The sequence below is a fragment of the Terrapene carolina genome, unplaced genomic scaffold (assembly GCF_002925995.2).
Source record: "Terrapene carolina triunguis isolate 2854851 unplaced genomic scaffold, T_m_triunguis-2.0 Scaffold66, whole genome shotgun sequence".
Taxonomy (NCBI): Eukaryota; Metazoa; Chordata; order Testudines; family Emydidae; genus Terrapene; species Terrapene triunguis.
This window is the reverse complement of record NW_020664417.1, coordinates 2,810,134-2,828,791: the sequence shown is the minus strand read 5'-3', so window position 1 is coordinate 2,828,791 and position 18,658 is coordinate 2,810,134. Positions and strand designations below refer to the sequence as shown.

The 18,658-nt window shown below is 43.2% G+C and overlaps 1 protein-coding gene, 1 long non-coding RNA gene and 1 other non-coding gene across 4 annotated transcripts in view; 1 reads left to right on the top strand and 2 right to left on the bottom strand.

Moving 5' to 3' along the window:
• Positions 1–6,381, top strand: part of PRSS12 (serine protease 12) — a 66,713-nt gene extending 60,332 nt beyond the window's left edge. For both annotated transcript variants that reach the window (XM_024213154.3, XM_024213146.3), the window contains exons 12-13: positions 64–344; positions 2,804–6,381. In XM_024213154.3, the coding sequence (XP_024068922.2) occupies positions 64–344; positions 2,804–3,111 (589 nt within the window). In that variant the 3' untranslated portion in view covers positions 3,112–6,381. The remainder of the gene's footprint in view (positions 1–63; positions 345–2,803) is intronic.
• A 5,715-nt stretch (positions 6,382–12,096) lies between these two features.
• LOC112115932 lies at positions 12,097–14,504 on the bottom strand. The gene is made up of 3 exons (XR_002908868.3): positions 14,146–14,504; positions 13,412–13,454; positions 12,097–12,604 (listed from the first exon to the last, which is right to left on the bottom strand). It is a non-coding gene; the product is annotated as an uncharacterized LOC112115932 (long non-coding RNA).
• Positions 13,541–13,671, bottom strand: LOC112115945. Its single transcript, XR_002908870.2, has one exon. It is a non-coding gene; the product is annotated as a small nucleolar RNA SNORA24 (small nucleolar RNA).
• Positions 14,505–18,658: the final 4,154 nt, after the last annotated feature.

Below are 18,658 nucleotides of genomic sequence, written 5' to 3'. Positions count from 1 at the left end.
TCACAGTTGGTTGTCTATTTAGGTTGTGAATTTGTGTGATGTGAACCCTGGTCTCATTCTCAGGTATGGCAACAACACTCGGAACTATGTCGTACGAGTTGGGGATTATCACACACTGGTTCCTGAGGAGTATGAGGAGGAAATTGGAGTCCATCAGATCATGCTGCACAAAGAATACAGGCCTGACAGCAACGACTATGACATTGCACTAGTGAGGTTGCAGGGACCAGAAGAACAGTGCGCCAGATTCAGCACCCATGTCTTACCCGCATGTTTGCCACTGAGGCGAGAGAGGCCACAGAAAACTGCCCCCAACTGTTACATCACTGGGTGGGGTGACACAGGTAAGAGTGATTTATATATTAATACACCCAAATTTTCCTCTGCCTCATCCACAATAAAGATGTGCACTATTTCTTAAACAATCAATTGTTCAATTTGCTATTTCTAATATTCAAGGTGGAATAACTGTACCAGGTTCCGTCATTTTAAAATAGGATAAAAGCTTTTGTTTGTTTGTTCTCCCCATCCCACCCTCCATCATTATAGAGGAATAAAAGCACTAGTTTCTTTTAATTTAGTTTGTGCTTATAACCTTGTCTCTTCACTCTCCCAGACTGCAGGATTAATTACATAATTGGTACTGTTAAATCATCCACTCACTCCTACAGCCTCCCATCAAATGGGAGCCCACACATTCACACCCCTTTAAAAACACAATACCAGCTCTGCCATATTCAGTCTTATTAATGAGGACCAGAAATGCTTATACTGATTTATTTAAATGACACCAGGATGTCAAGTGAAAAATGGCCACAGCACGTGTGTAATGGAGAATCCAGCACACTTTCTTTCTCCTCTATTGCTGCCACTGCCATTTTCCAAATCCCAAATTTCAGCAGCTAGATTTGCGTGAAAGAAGATCCTACTAAAGATGTAGGGGAGGCAAAACACATTTACAATCAGATTTTTGGATAACTAGCAGATCCTGTTACTTTATTGAGTGTGGATAGGCGTTTCTTCTCCACAGGGCTCTGTTCCTTTGTAAATTAATAACCATGTTTTACTTTTATGTTTTTATTGGGTTCATGACAGTGCAAAAAGAAGCCAACTTTTTATCCTTTAGTCTTCTGACTCATTAAAATTGGCAAGAAAATGTGGTTAAATATCAGTTTTCTCTTTTTACATTCATTAATCTGTATGCATGTATGCACAGATATCTATGAGAGCATACTGAAAATATGGAGAACTAAAAACTGGGAAGAAAGGTTTGCAGTACTGTATGTTTTGCCAAAAAAATACACCTCTTAGCGTTTTATTTAATTCACTGTATAAGAGCTCTGAAGTAGTACCACTTAGCTTAGAAGTTTTATTTAAATGGAAATACTAGCTACTTCAAAACTTACTTTAAATGCAATAAATTACATCACTGCAACATTTACTGAGATTTTAAATGTTCTCTGTAATCAAGTTGTTATACAAGGATAATTAAGGATTTTTTTTAAAAACAAAAAATGCTGCTGCTGTCACTTTTTTTCAACTGAGAGAGAATCATGAGGTACAAGATGAGTTTTTATGATGTGTTACAGAAAAAATATTCAAACGACTTAAAATATGGAATCTTGCTTGGACCTCTACTTCTAAAGTGAAATAACCATTTGAGGTATTCCAAAAATTCTCTCACATATATATATATTTACATAAAATAAATCTTTTGAAGTTAGTTGAATTTGAAGATTTGCCACTACTTACTGCACCAAACATTCAAAAATGTTCAGCCTACACAACAATCTAGTTCCTTCTAAATGAACTTTACTAGAGACCAATATTTTGTTTTGACAAAATGAGACTGAAAATATGTTGAAACAACATTGAGATTTGAGACAGAACTTTTGTTTAATTAAGTGTAATGTTTATGAAAGGTGCTATACCAGGGGTCGGCAACCTTTGGTGGAAGGCCGTGGCCAGCATATCCCTTGGCCCGCGCTGCTTCCCGCAGCCCCCATTGGCCTGGAGCGGCGAACTGCAGCCAGTGGGAGCCGCGATCGACCGAACCTGCAGACGCGGCAGGTAAACAAACTGGCCTGGCCCACCAGGGTGCTTACCCTGGCGAGCCGCGTGCCAGAGGTTGCCGACCCCTGTGCTAGACTGACAACTCTGAAGTCTATTTATGCAGTAGCAGTGCTAACTTCTCTACCTTGTCTCTCAATTCTAACCTTGAGGAATCATTTCTTGGGAGAACAGGGTAGAATGGTCTCATTGACTTTAATTTCTCAGGGAGACTATCACATAATGATGGTAATTTTTTGTAAGAGCAGATTTATAGTTGGCCAACTGTTTACTAGGAACCAGACTGAAAGCATGAACTCATTTGATATATTAACACCTAGCAGCTTGCTAGATGGTAAAGACTTCTGATCATTACCAAATAAGGTGGCTTTGAACAGTGATCTAGAGATGAAAATCTCTTCTGCCAATAGCCCCATAGCCATTAAACCATCTAAGAATAGCTTCCCCACTACATTTAAGAATTACAGCTTATATTTTTGCAGAATCAATTACCTAAAATATAACAAAAAATCCTGTCTTGTGAAGTATCTGTGATACAAGTGCTGCTAAACCAAATGTCTTACTTACAATTTGCAGTCTATTGAGGGAGTTGAGGTATGCATCCTTTTCACTTTTACTTAATGTTGTAACACTGTATAGCAGTATTTAAGCCACATTAATAAATTCAGTTAAATCATACTTGATTTGGTGATCATAAGTATCTCAATACCAGTTATTTGGTCTTTCTTTGCAGGAAGGGCCTATTCAAGAACATTACAACAAGCTGCCATCCCCCTACTTCCTAAGAGACTTTGTGAAGAGCGTTATAAGAGAAGGTTCACAGGGAGGATGCTCTGTGCTGGAAACCTCCAAGAACAGAAACATGTGGACAGTTGTCAGGGAGACAGTGGTGGACCACTCATGTGTGAACGTCCAGGGGAAAGCTGGGTTGTGTATGGGGTGACTTCCTGGGGTTATGGCTGTGGAATCAAAGACTCTCCAGGTGTCTACACTAAAGTCTCTTCCTTTGTACCCTGGATAAAAAGTGTGACCAAATTGTGATCATCCCGACTCAGAAACAGTAAGCATTAATAAAAGGAAGTTTCTGAGTCAGATGGGGCAGCTTGAACAGCACAGCCAATGCACAGCTGGGCCCACACTGGGTGGGAAATGGACACATTCTTCTGTTTTGCATGTTTTTATTTTTGTTGAATCAAGGATGCATATTCACACTATTTGTACAGTTACAGATTAATGTGCAGTTTCCTTCATGTTGAGCAAAAGTTTATATTTGCATGGGAAAATGCAATATACATAAGATTGGAGGGGAAAGAGGGCCAACATTTTACTCCAATGTTGGATTGGGACAATTTGAGAGTTCAATATACTAGTTACGCCCCACGAGAAGACTGCACTGGCATTTATGCTTCAGGTTCCTCCCAGAATTACTTATAATCCTCACTTCCAGAGTAACCTATTTAGTTCAATGGTTGCCCCACTTAGAACTCCTCTAATCTCAAAAAAAGGCATTGTCCTTCTATTCTGTCTCATGTATGTTTCAGGTATAAGCACAGCACAGGCTTTGCATGCACAGGTCACATTTGTCCCTGGATCATTCTTGGTAACACAGAAGGTCTACACACTTCAGTAGAGCAGATTGATTGCAAGACCTGCCAATAATTAAAACCCAATTCTTCAGAACAAATGTCCACACAGGTTAGTATCCCCCCACTCTCCAAATAATGCACAATGTCCAAGTACAACTGGTCAGTGCAGTGGGGTAGAGTAAAATTCCGGCAAATAACGTGCCCTGTACATCTACAGGTGCCAGATTAAAAAATAAAAGCAGGTGGGGGAGATAGGGGCATATTTGAATTTCAGAAACACAGAGTATCTTCATTTAAAGAAATGCCAAAAAACAGTGCACACGCAATTTTTGGTGGGAATTACATTGTCCTATCCTGACATCCACTAACAACTATGGATGCACCAAAAGCACTGGCCTAAAGGAGATAGAATAAGCCAAAATTTTTCCTTGAATAAAAATGAAGGTTACTTACCTATAATAGTTATTTGAGTTGGGTCTGCATATTCACATTTAAAGGTACTCCACACTTATAGGTACTCACTGCCTTGTGGTGCCTTACAGCAAACACCTCTTCCAACAGTGTAAGCTAGAGCAGTGTTTCCCAACTGGGAATGATATGCCACTGATATGCCACCATGCTCAAACAGGCGTGCCGTGGAATTTTTTGAAAAAGTACATGTGAGGACCTGGGGGAAAGCCACCTTCTAGTTGCTGTCTCCCTCGCTGCCCTGCTTCCTCCAGGGACGGAGCAACCAATCAGAGCTCAATCTCCCTCTCCTGTGTGAGCAAGGGGTTGGCTTCTCTGTCCCTCCCCTTCCCTGCTGTAGCCACCACTTGGGGGGAAGAGCCCCTGGAGCTCGAGGGGTGCCCTGGCAAAGAAAATGTTGGGAATCACGGAGCCAGAGTGCTCTTGTATCCCCCTCCCCTCCCCTCAGCATCACAACGCACTGAGAGCGAGGCTATAAGGGGGGGTGGAGTGCCCTCACCAACTCAGTTCCTTCCACTGCAAAGCAAGAGACAGAATAACAAGGGCTCTGTCAGAGAAGGGAAGGTAGGACGCATGAATACGCAGACCCATCTTGAAGAACTCCAGATACAAGTAAGTAACCTTCATTTCTTTGAGTGGTTCTGCATATTCTCACTTATGGGATAGACTGATAAGCAGTGCTGAAACTAACCTGGGGGTAGGAACAGATTCCTAGTTGAATAGACTGAGGCACCACCTTGCCAAATCTGGCATCCAGACTAGAAGTCAAGTCCAGAGCATAGTGCTAGGTGAAAGTATACACCAGGTTGCAACTTTGCAAATTTCAGCATCTGGCACCTGCCTAAGACAAAGGAGGTAGCCACAGCTGTAATGAAATGTAGTTGGATTGCAGCAGGTACAGGGACTTTTGCCAATGTGTAGAACTCAGCAATACATTGTTTAATCCATTGACAACTACCTTGTCCTTATGAAAAGAAGTAAAAAAGGTGAGTCAGCCACAAGGCCATTCAATTCACTTACTCTCCTGGCTGATGCAATGGCAATAATGAAAACTGCACAGGCAAACATGACTGCTCACAGGCAGACAGATTCAAAGTCCATTCATGCACACCCATTGTAGGTACAGTCTGGCAGCTACATAATACCAATACCTGCAACATATTTCCTTGCAGATATTTCATCCAATTCCTAATCAGCTTGCTCACATTAAATTTATGACATGAGAAAAAAATATTAGAGCCTAAAGCAGTATGACTTCCTAAGATTTTTCTTTTCAAAAGGCATGACTAAAAAATAATAAAATAGCCAGTTTTCATAGACCTGTACCCCCCAAAAAGCATTCATTTGCACCTATGTTTCCTCGGCTGATTCTCTACTATTCTCAAGACTATAGAAACCTATGTTTAAACACTATAAAAAGTATTTCACAGTGAAAAAAAGCAACCCTTATTGATGTGGCAATACAAGTATTAATTACACAAAATTATTTATTAGTCCATAAGAAATAGTCACTACATTATAACATTGTTATACTAACCTTCCTTTGTTAGTGGTCCAAAATTATTCAAGATACACAAACATGAAACTTGTACTATTTCTAGGATGCATGGGATGCCCATTAAGGGCATTCTAAACTGTTATACACAAATACTTTCTTTGCTCATGACATCTTTGACAAACTATTACTTTTTAAAAGATGTAATAAAACCTTTGTGGGCCAAGGAACATTCAAGTGTGTGAAATGTGGCAGTTCTGTGTCACCACATTGCCAATGTATGATTGTGCAATATTGTGACAAGTAACTACTATTTAATGGTATGTGTTTCCCTTCCCTGCCCTGGAAATTCCAGTTGTGACAATGTGTTGTGGCCTTTTGTGCACAAAATGCAATGTTTGTACTAATGTATGATAGATGTGTAACTATGTGTTACACTCATGTCTGTATGTGTCCATATACACGTCCAGTTCTGTTACTGTTACCCAATTGCACACCTTAGTTAGCATGCAAAAGAGTTGTGGCAATATTGTAGACTCCCTATATGTGATTTAATTCTTATTCAGACTTGGCCCTCAATTTAATGGCAATGAATGTGTTTTAAAGGGCCATTCCCAATTTAAACATCTTGTTGGAATTGGTGCTATATTAGTATAATCAGATGCTTTTATACAGTATTTGTACAACTTTCTGTAATTTTGCACTATTTGGATAACATAAAACACTATATGTTAGAAATGCAAATAAATATATTGGGTTCAACATCTGGAGAGCCTACTATTATGTGAAACCATCAGCTGATGCAATCTAAAAGTTAAGGTTTCATTGCTTATATACACAAATCTTTTTTGTTTAAAATAACTAAAGTGAATCTGCTGAATGAAAGGGAAGAAAATTTAACAAAAAAATCTGTATCATAGAACCCTTGCCATACAAGGTGCATTGATTTGAGAATTTTGTAGTGACATAGACTATACAGCGCAATAAACTAGGAAAGAAAGGTGTTAGGGGTGGGGATGTGGAACTGTCTGAATCACCAAGGATTAGGTTTGGAAAATTTAAGAAAAGTCATCATGTAGCAGAGTAGTATCCATTTAGATTTCCTAGCAGGCCATTAGTTTTTTGCTTACTGGGCTCTTTTCATGAGAAGCTTGACTTCAGTAATTAACTAGATCAGCATTTCCGCACACCCCTGGGGTTCTGTGAGGGTACTGCAGGGGGTCCGTGGGCCCTGATCAACTCCTCCCCTCCCTCCCAGCACCTCCTGCATGCTGAGCGCAGGAGGCAGTGGGAGGAGCAGGGATGGCACGCACTCAGGAGAGGGAGGAGGAGGGGTAGGGGTGGGGCCTTCAGGAAAGGGGTGAAATAGGGGCAGGGCTTGGGGGTGAGCGGCAGGCGTGAGGGTGTGCAAAAAATTTTAAATCAAAATGGGGATCCTGGGTTGCTAGTTTGAGAACTGCTGAACTAGATTTTAAAATGTTGTACTAGAACTTTTATTCAGACAACATGCCTTTTTTATTATCTAAAGTAAATGGAGTTATCTTATGTTTTAATATTTTATATTTTTTTTCAGTGAACCTGTATAGTGTGAACTGGTATAATAAAAGCTGCCACATTATTGGAACCCTTCTTCATAGGTAAAAGTCAACATATATAATCCAGTGAATAATGTATGTACAAACTAATACAGGAAGTGTGTCACATTATATTTAATCAGTTAACAATGGTATGAATTTTAATAGGTGGAAAAGTGTACTTTGAAGAATTTTGTGAATCAGTTTTCTCCAAAGCTTTTCATTTCCTTTAGGGAATAATCACTGAGTGAAATTTTCTTCTGGAATCTAAAATACCAGCTAAACCAGTCTTGATATATTATTAGAAATTAAGAAACAATACAGACTTGAGATAAATACCTCTGCCAATGCAGGATTGCTAACTACAATATACTCTCCAATGTTTTGCACACTTTTGGTCTAACCATTTTTAACTCTGAGTTAAAAATATTAGAACCGTGTCTCTATGGCTATGAAATGGAGTAATAATGCATCACTAGCATAAGCAATGGTGGAAGCCACAGACAAGACTTGGGGCATTTTATCACAGTGGATGAGATTAGTGACAAACCCCTGAGAGATATTTATCCTAGTTTCCATCATTGCTTTTGCTAGTGAGAATTACAGCTACAAAAGTTAGCTTACTTTGATGTACTCTAGTAAGCACCCTTTGAGTCAACATTTCCCACATTTCTGAAAGCTGACCCCTCCTCAACGAAAATGTAACCATTCACTTTCCCCTTCAACACCATCATGCACTGTTAAAGGCCAACAACTCAATTTATATATTTTTCCACCCCAACCCCCTTGCGGGATGTGCCCCACATTTTGGGAAACATTGCTTCAGGTCAAGCTGCATGTAGTATTTGAACCCCTCTTCCCCCCCCCGCCACAAACATACACTTCAGCTTCTCCAACCTCTCAATGCTTTTTATTATTCTATGCATTTTATTTAATTTGTCAACATCCTTTTAGATATCACCAATTAGACACAGGCTTCTAGATACAGTTTCAGCAGTTCTGTACAGATAGGGACTATGAGTTTGCTGGTCCATGATAGAATCTCTCAATATAAAGTTTGTTTATTTTAAACCCAACTGTGCTGTCATGAATTAAAACATTTTCCTTCTCAGTGATAAATGTGCAGAACCAGTGCTTGGAAAAATGTACGAGTGCTTGGGATATTTATACTCACCCATAGGCGAGGTTATTAGCGCTGTCACATTACAAAATAGCAGACATAAAATTCTCATTAGTTATGTTGACATCCAAGTTAAAAAAAAAACACATTTGCTCAAGCTCTAGAGTTAGATATAAATATTTGTAAGCCACTTGGAATCTTAAGACTCAATTTTCAGAGGGTATGAAAGCAGATGTTGGCTCTGAACAGCAGAATAACAGCCACTAAAATTGCTAAAATGAAGACAAAAATGGATGATCAGAAACAAATGATTGTGAAGCCCAGAGCTTGCAGAATATCAGAAAGCTGGGGTTCTCAATTGTGAAATTTACAAAACATTGAAACTCTGATACGTCACAAAACATTGGACAGTAAAAATTTAGTAATAGTACTTGAGCCAGGAGGGCTTTATAAAATGGTCAAGGACTGACTACAATAAATTCCAGACAACAGGTCCATGCAGTTGAACGATTACATGTCTTAATGTAACCAGTTGCAGGCTTAAGTGTCTTTTGGTATTAAAATTCCAAAATGCAAATAGAGTTAGAAAGCAATGTATTTACTTCCCTAAATATATCAACATTGTTCACAAATGTTAGAAAAAATTTACTTTATTTCCTGCTCCAATCTCTGCATGTTCTTTCCCCGAGCTCAATTATTTGCAACACCCCTCCCCCACATTTATAAACACTGACACACCTCACCAGATCTTTGATTCAGACCAGACCTACTAACAATGGCATCCCATTGGTTTGCTATTACCCTGTAGTTTATATTTGCACTGGACAGAACACCTCTGCACATTACCTTCACCTGTTAGTTTTTAAATAGAAGTGATTTGCTATTTATAAACCCCTAAAGCTTGCCTTTATTGAGGTTCTTAAGATTTCTCAGCCTGCGCTACATCTTAATAGTGGTCACTGACAGCCCCTCTCAATAATCTTTACATTTGTACACCTATTTATCAAGGTATTTCTACATGAGAAGTAGGAAAAGTGTTTAGGTATTTTTCCTTTGATGTGTTCTTCCTTAGATGCATCCCTGTAGTGCAGTTCTATTCCCTTCCAATGTTTTACTGCAGGAGCTCTGCAAAAGCTGTCTCAGCCCCATTTCACTTCCTCCACACTCCTTGCTCATGTTGCCTAGCTGTCAAACCAGTCATCTCTCCTGCATGTTCTAGTCCTACTCAAGGATCTGTCCCCATAGCACTTTCCAAATTTCTCCCAGAGCAGCTGTAGTTGATACTTGACAGACCATGGGCAAGGGCATCTTGCTTTCTCTCTTCTGTAGCAGCAACCCCTAGTGGAGGAAGATTTCCTGGTTTCTTTGTTACAGCTGCTTGTTCAGGTGTTTTTTCACCCATAGAAGCAGCTAAAAATGAGAACCCACCACCCCATGAATTGCTGCTTCTCTGTAGATGGCCACTGATCCAGCATCAGAGTTGAAGGAGTCAGTATTCTCAATGATGATGTTTTCTCCTTATATTTGCTTTTTTTTTTTGGCTAACAAATTGATGTTATGCTATCAGACAAAAAGTGATCCTGACAGGTGTTCAACTCCCTTTCAATACACAACAGAGGTACACTTAGAACAAGTGGAAGATGGGCATATCCCACAAACTTAGTATAAAATTCTCTTAATTATGCATTCACATGGTTCCAGCTTACCAACACTTTGGTAAACTTTGTGACCTGTAATCACTGGGGTGTAATTACAGTTTGGAAGAAATACCCATGGGAAGTAGTGCATGCACTTCCCTCAGCACACCCCCCACCAAAAAGGTCCTTTTGTAGTGTTCTTTCACTGGAGTGGAGGACTTGCCCCTTCCTGTCCCACAAAACAGGCAGTAGTTTTGACCCTGGGAGTCTCAATGTTGTCAGCTGCTACTGTTGCCACCACCACCTGGACTCTCCTTTAACAGGGAAAGGAGGAAATCTGACTAGCATGGAAGAGGCCACAAGTACACTCTCAGGCATTAGTCACTCTGCATAGATCAGGGTGATTAGAGAGCATCTGTGATGACCACGTACTTCACTCTTCCTACTACAGGGAGTTTTGAGTGACTAAAGGACGACTATCCAAAGTAGTTATTGAAAATGAGGCATTCTACCCATTAACCATTTTAAATTTACCAGTTTGGGTGTACAGTCCCAGCTTCAAGCTAGATAAACCACATTTGTTTTAACACTATCATTTGTTCTGCTTAAGTACAATAGCTGTGCTTTAAGAACATTTATTCCCACATGGAAGAAGAACTGCTTTTAAGGGATTTGCTTAGAATATTAATGTTGGAGAGCATTCTATTTGACCTAGCATAGTTACATATTTTAAAACAGCCTGATTTGAACTCAGTTTTTCACAAACTCATGATTAGGAATCCAAACGAACTTAACTGCCCTTCTGCTAAATTTAAAATTAAAGTAGCAAATTAACATTAACAGATACCAACGTTTAAAGCTTGTTTTCTTTACGAGGTGTTAGTGCATTGCTCAAATACAGTGATGAGGAGTAACTGAAGGACCACTAGCATTTATATGACAGATGTGCTACTTTATTGAGCATACTTAAATGGCCTTTGGCAAAGCTTTAAAAAAAATAGAAGTTTAATAACCAATAATTTGGTGTTTTCTGCTTTTCAAAAGTAACTACTGGAAAACATTTCAGTACAGTTGTATCTGTTCAAACTAAAGCTTTTCCAACAGACAAGTGAAAGGCTTGGTTGAATGCAGATATTCAAAAGAATGCCTTTCAGAGAAAGGCACATTGTTTCCCTTCCTCACAAGACATATGCAAAACTCCTCTCCTGTTATGGGGATTTAAAAAGGGAAAATAGTAGTTCATTACATCTCAAGACTTAAAGCATTAATAATGACAAAACCCGTTTCCTGAATTATCTAGGTGAACCTCCTTGAAATCTAAAAGAGAAATCCTTGACTATTTAAGAGCTTAACATTAGTTATCCTTTGATGTGTTTCATGTGTATGATAATTACAAGCAGCTAAGTATTCCCCTTCAGTTGTTCAGTATCTACTAACTATGGGCCTGGAATGGTGCTCAACTACTGTTCAGGACTAGGGCTTTAATTACAATATTCTCATAGAAGTCTGTTTAACCACAACATACCATATTCTTCATGACTTAGGTCATTCTGTAAAATTTCAAAATAACCATGGCAGGCATTGGCACATTCAGTTTTCTGGAAGTATCCTGCACCAATGAGCTGCATTAGGTCAAGTTTACACTATAAACTTTTGCTACATCATAGCTACATCAATGTGGGGTGATCCAGTGTGATCTGAGAACATAGTTGTGCTGGCCAAAGTCCCCACCACAGACACAGCAGCAAAACTATGCTTTTGCCAGTATAAACTGACATATCTATACTGGCACAGCACTCCTTGTGTAGATATGGCCCTACGTGACAGTAACTCTAAAAAAGAAAGTATGACACTTACAATAAGAATATACAAGAAATTGTGTAATCAGTGCATTTTATTCAAATGACCTAGAACTATTGTGAATATAATACTTTAAATATCTGTAGTGGTGTGGTTCTCCTGCTATAATTAGCAAGGGCTATTAATTTCTGAGACAAGAATTGTGGCTGTTCTGAAGAGTGGCAGTTCCTTTGTTCTTTCTAATTTCACCTCTTTAACAAATGCAGCACATGATCTTAAGTTATTTGGCCAATATTTGGATTATAAATAGTCAGCGGAATCAATTCAAGAAGAATTTGGGGGTGCTGTAGAAACTCTTTTGCTTTTGTGCTAGCAACCCTCTTAGTTGCTGGACTGCCAGCCACACTGCCGCATCAAGTCAGCTGGCATGGAAGTCTAAAGGCAGTGCACTGCAGCTTCCAGGAGGCTGTGTGCGGAACTATGAAAAGACATTTAAAGCACAGTCTTCATGAACCAAATGGCATCTCAAGTTTTTAGGACCCATCCAAAAAATTCAAATTTTCACTACCCACCTCCAAACCAGATTTTAGCATTTATTAGACAGGTCTTTTAACACTTGCTCATGTTGCTGACTGGCTGCAGCCTTTCTTGGGTTGGGTTATGTTGCACCACTTTCAAAAGCAAATAGTACAATTTTCACTGCTGGCTCTCCTTCCAACCAGCAATCAAAAGGGTTGGTTTTTTTTTTTTAAAATGGCCCTTGAGCAAACTTGTTTTACTTCAAGTTTCTACAAGTCTGGCTGTGTTGTTTATCCCACCTTCTTCAAAGTCGTCACAACTTAGGAATGTTTGTCCTGCAAAAAATAGAGTTTGAAGTAACTGAAAGTGCTTCCAACAACAAAGATTAAAAGAGTATCACTACATCCTATGGTTTACTTAAAGGCAGTTTTGAAGTTTACAATCAAATTAGATAAATACAGTTATCTTGCTGGATTGACTAGAAAGTAAGTAATTTTGCACTACTGGATTTTGGTAAGGTGTTTTGTTATGCCATCCAGTTTCAAGTATTAAATGTAGTCCTGAAGCAACAAAAGTTGGGTACGTTTTCTAAAAGCCTTGCGAGTTTGAGGTCACCTTTATTAACCAGTCTGAAAAAACACAGTAGCCTTTTTAATCACATAAATGTTTATTTGTAATACATATAGGAAACATCCACTAAGTCAAAACACATACAAAAAAAGCAGCATATTTAGGCTCCCATTTAAGTGACAGGAAATGGCTAAAATATAACTAGCTAAAACATGAACAAGGCTATTCCTTTTAGTAAGGAAGACACTGAGAATTAATAGCCAAATGCGCTCTTATCAAAACATTTGTATATAGACTTAGCTTTTAATTTCCCCAGTTTTTATTGACTTCTATCCCAAATTACTTATTTTATCTTGGTTTGGATTTTTGTTTCAGTCTGTACTTGACTAGAATACACATTCCAAACCACCACACTGTGGACCTGTTAAGTCTAACCTAGTTGTTTTAATACCAGCCACAACACAGGGCAAATCAATTTCAGTCTTAACCCCAGAACAAGCAGTTTTTTTTTTTAAATAATTACAAGACTTCATCTCATCCCCTGGAGCCCAGATTTAAAGCAAAGCACATACCTGGCAACTGCTGGCTGCTCTGGGTCTCAAGTCTGCAAGGTCCCTGGAATAGAGCACAGAGAAGGAAGAGAGTGAGGATTGCTAGGCTCTAGCAATCAGGCACGTTACTGCCGAGGCTGGACATGACACACGTGTTACTTGCTCCAGTCAGATACTTTCACTAATTAGATAGTGAAAGCTTTGCCAAAAAGCAAGACGCTGCTCTTCCATGTCTAGGAAGGGAGACTGCCACAGGAGACAGGTCCCACGGATTCATGGACTGACCCTAACGGCGACACCGAGACGACCCCACCCCACGCGCACATGGGGCCGGGACCAGGCCCAGGGCCCGCGGTGGGTGCCAGCAGCCACACGGACCTGCCAGGGCCGGCTCCAGCCACCAGCTTGCCAACCAGGTGCTTGGGGCGGCACATCCAGATATTGGGCGGCAATTCGGCGGACGGCCCCTCACTCCCGCTGGGAGCGAAGGACCTCCCGCCGAATTGCGGCCGCAGATGGAGATCGCGTGTGTTTTTTTGTTTTTTGGGTTTTTTTGCCGCTTGGGGCGGCAAAAACCCTGGAGCCGGCCCTGGTACCTGCTGCTGGCGGCAGGCGGGAGAGCGCGGAGGCGGCCGGTGCAAGAGCAGGGGCCGCAAGGCCGGACTCACTCCCGACCCCTCGGAGAAGACGCGAGTGTATGTTGCGGTGCGGACCCCGGAACTCAACACTCCCTCCTCCCGCGTGACGGCTCCTACCTGCTGCATCCCGCTGCCCCCGGCGGCGGCTCCGCTGCGGTCCGGTCCCCACCTGCAGGGACACAATGAGCCACGTTACCGGAAAGGCGGTGGCGGCCCCCTCCCCCACCGCCTCTGGTCGCGCCACCAGCGCCCCCGGGGCCATGTTCTCCTCTGAGAAGACAGGCCTCGGCCGGGCGGGAGCGCGCGCCAAGCAGCGCGCCAGAAGAATGTAGCCCCGTGGCTGGGAGCGAGACGGGGCCCAGTCTCCGGCGCGCAGGAAATCCCGCTCCCACCACCACCCCGACGAGCGGCTACTGCCGCCCCTCCGCAACTAGAACAAGCGCGCCCGCCACGCGGCTCTCTCTAGCCAAGGCAGCAACCCCGCCCCTTCCGGCAAGACGTACTTCCGGCGTGTGTGAGGGGGGCGTGGCTACGCATTGGCGCGAGTTCCCCCTTCCTCGCGGTGCGACTGCGCAGGTGCGGGCTGCCTCGTCGTGCCGCGAGATGGGGGAGCGCGGGAGGAAGGACCCTGATGGTTCTGTGTCAACCGGGCTGCGCTGCTGGGCCCACGGTCACCAACGTGCCCTGATCCGCGCGGGGCTGTGCCGCGCGGTGTCGCAGCCGGGGAGGTTACAGCCGCCCTCGCTATGCCCCCGTCACTGCCACGTGCTCTGCACAGTTAGCTGAACGTTACTGATACACAGGCTGTACCCGAATTTGTGTGTGTGTGTGTGTGTGTGTGTGTGTGTGTGTGTGTGTGTGTGTGTGTGTGTGTGTGTGTGTGTGTGTGTGTGTGTGAGAGACCTGCGTTGGTCCAGAGCAACTTCTGTGAAAGCTTTGCTCTCCTGTGCAAATCTCAGCAGCCCTCTGGTTCCTGAGGATGCCCTTGGTTTATGTATCCTAGGGAGTTGCACACTTTGTCCATAGGCTGAGTGTGTTGCACACACCTGGGGGCATCTTGCATTCCTCCATTACCAACCCTTCAGAAACTCCCTGTGTGTCACCCTCCCATTATGGGTTTCAGGACCCCCTATGACTGCCTTTCTGTCAAGCCATGGATTTTGTGTTCCCCATTGACCCGCTTTCCCTCATTTCTCCCTCTCCCCCTTTCCCTCCATAGTAGGGCCCACATTCCCCAGGGGTCCTGACTGACCCATAATTCCCCCCCTTTCCCCATACCAGGGGCAATGTGTGCATTCTCATTCCCCTTTCTCCCCTATGCCTCCCCATTCTCCCATATCAGGGTCCCCCATTCTTCCGTAGCAAGGGTTTCTTTGTGCCTCCTATTCCTGCATTACCTTAGTACTTCTCTCCCATACCAAGGGCTCTTTGTGCGATCCCTTTCCACCCATTTCCTTTCCCTCCCATACCCGGATCCCCCATTCTGCCCCCTGACAGAGGTTCTGTGTGCCCCCCTTCTTCCCATTCCAGGGGCTCTGTGTCTCCCTATCTCCTCCCCTAAGACAGGAGCTCTGTGTGTGTTCCTATTTCCCTCTCCCCTTGTCTCCCCATTCTCCCTTCTTCCCACCAGTCGTATTTTTGCAGAAGTGGTTGAAGCTGGTAGCTCTGCAAACCAGGTATCAGGAGATCCATGTGTCCTCCATTTCCCCCATTTGTTTTTTCTGATTTTCATCAAAATCAATAGAGTTCTGGCCACTGATGACTAGCTTGTTCTCTGACATTTTGGAATTGTTCAGATGTGGCCTTAAAAAGTTATTGCATTGCATTACACACAATAGAGAAATGCCATTGAATTGCATGTTAGGCCTCAGTTTGCTTGGTCAATAATGTGAAGGTGCCAAGGATTGTTGTGATAGAAAGTTGAAAATATAAAAGAAGATTAGGGGAATAAAAAATGATCAAAGAGTGAGTCAAGTTCATTTGCTGAAAATTTTCTACCTTTGATCTCATTGAAATTCTGTGTTCGTATTCAATTTAGAAATATACCAGAAAGTGATGGTGGTAAGGATATTCTTTAGTAAGTACGAACAACAGTTTCTGGCCACTGGGTGGCACTGTTGCCCTGATCAGGTATTTAGATATTTATCAAAAAAATATTACTCTATGAAAGTTGTTGGGTTCAAGAAGGTTCATCCACTATTGCTTACAAGCATGTAAATATATAATCCAATGATGAACGGCATGTAAGGTTACAATACTCTTAATGGATATGCCAAACTACTGACTGCACGAGATCTTCAACCTGTTATACTAATTAACATGCTGAACACTTTACGTATACAATAGCTTCTAGTCAGATGATGGTAATATAATGACAATTCAGGTTTACATTAGCATTATGTGAAATATGTGTGGTATTTAAACTTTTGCAAGTCCATAATTTAATGTATTTTATTTTCAGAGGTATCACTGTGCAATACTGGTAATCTACCTATGGCCATCTCTATACTACAAACTTTGGTCGACGCAAGTTACGTTGGCATAAAGCTGCCACAGTTAGTATACCTATTGTGCACGTCCATACTTGGCTCCTTGCATCAGTGCTGCACATGCTCACCAGGTGCACCATGAGTAAATAACCCAGTGTGCAGCCCACCACCATCCAGTGCATTGTCTTTTGGGAAATTTTGGCAACGCATGGTGGGGCAGAAATGAGTTACACAGGGTGCCTGAGCTCAAGGAGTCAACTTCGAACATGACACTGTCTCCATCGCATAATGTCATCTATATCCCATAATTTTCATGCTTTTTTTCAAAATCCTACACACCCATGCAGCATGGGCATCACGTGAACTGTTGGCTGGGGGAGGCTAGCTCCCAGCCCTGCCCCTTCCACCAAAGCCAAGCCCCGCTCTGTCCAAGCCAAGCCCCCCTCCACCGGAGCCCAGAGCCACCCCTCCACCTCTGCCACCAGCCCAGTCCTGCGGCTAGTCCCCCCAGCCCCAAAGGAATGTTGGGAGGTATGTGGCCCCAGCCTCCTCAGCCCGGGGGCAGTAAGTCAGGCGGCGTGTGGCCCCAGCCTCCCCAGCTCCAGAGCACGGGTGGTGCGCTGCCCCAGTCCAGGAGCACGGGCGGTGTGTTGCCCCAGTCCCGGAGCATGGAAAGGCGGGCAGCATGCAGCCCCAGAGCACTGGGGGGCTGGACTTGGAGCCGGGAGGACTGGTGCCGCAGCCACATGCAGGGAGTGTGACGGCAGGGGGTGGGGTCACGCCTGGCTGTTTGGGGAAGCAACACCTCCCCCTGCCTATGCGACCCACCGCTCATGCCATGGAGCCTGACAGAAGCATGGAGTCTGCACAGCTCTGCACTATTGTCATAAGCATTGCAAGCTCAGGACACAGGATCCTCTGGTATTTGCAGAGCCGAAAGATGACCGGAACCAGATGATCAGTGACACCAAAATGAGAGCTGCACTGACAGTGGAAAAGCAAGTGGCAATCGCAGTGTTGGAACTTGCAACACTGGATTGCTACTGGATAGTGGGAAGTCATTTTGGTGTTGAGAAATCCGTTGTGGGGGCTGTTGTCATGTAAGTGTTCAGGGCCATTGATCGTCTCCTGCTATGCAGGTCTGTGACTCTAGGCAATGTGCAGGACATAGCGCATGGATTTGCAGCAATGTGGTTTCTGAATTGTTGTGGTGCAATAGATGCACATCCCTATTTTGGCACCAGGCCATCTTGCCAGAGTACATCAACAGGAAGGGCTACTTTTCTATGGTTATGCAAGTGTTGGATCACTAGGAACATTTCACCGACATCAGTGTTGGCTGGTCAAGAAAGGTGCATGATGTTTGCATCTTTAAGAACACAGGACTGTTCAGAAAGCTACAAGCAGTTTCTTTCTCGACTGGTGCATTATCATTGACAATGTTGAAATGCAATAGTGATCCTCAGGGACTCAGCCAACCCCTTGCTCATGAAGTAATATATCAACCACCTTGATAGCACCAAGGAAAGATTCAACTACGAGCTCAGCAGGTGTGGAAAGACAGTTGAATGCTCTTTTGATGGATTGAAGGGACGCTGGTATTGTTTACTCATAAGATTTGATCTCAGTGAAAAAACATCCCAATGGTTATAGCTGCTTGCTGTGTCCTGCATAATATCTGTGAAGCAAAGGATAAAAAATTGCCACCAGGATGGAGGTGGAGGGCTGTAGCTGAGGCAGGGCCTGCACAACCCATTAGGCAACCTAGGCGGTTGCCTAGGGCGCTACAATTTGGGGGGCGGCGACCGCGGCGGTATTTTGGCGGCGGGACCTTCCTCCGCCTCTGGGGGCAGGGGCGGCATTTCGGGGTGGGATCTTCTGCCGCCTAGGGTGGCAGAAAAGCTGGCAGCGCTCCTGAGCTGAGGCGACACGTGGGGGGGACATGTGGGGGCACGTGCTCCCCAGATTTGCTGCTTGGCTTCTCCTGAGCATGCTCAGTCGCCACCCCACTATCAGCAGGCAGACACAAGGGCTATTAGTAGAACTCAACATGGAGCTATATGGTTCAGGGAGGCTTTGAAAGCGCACTTTAGCAGTGAGCTACAGTAATGCATTGTAGTGTACTGTGCTCTACCTGGCCC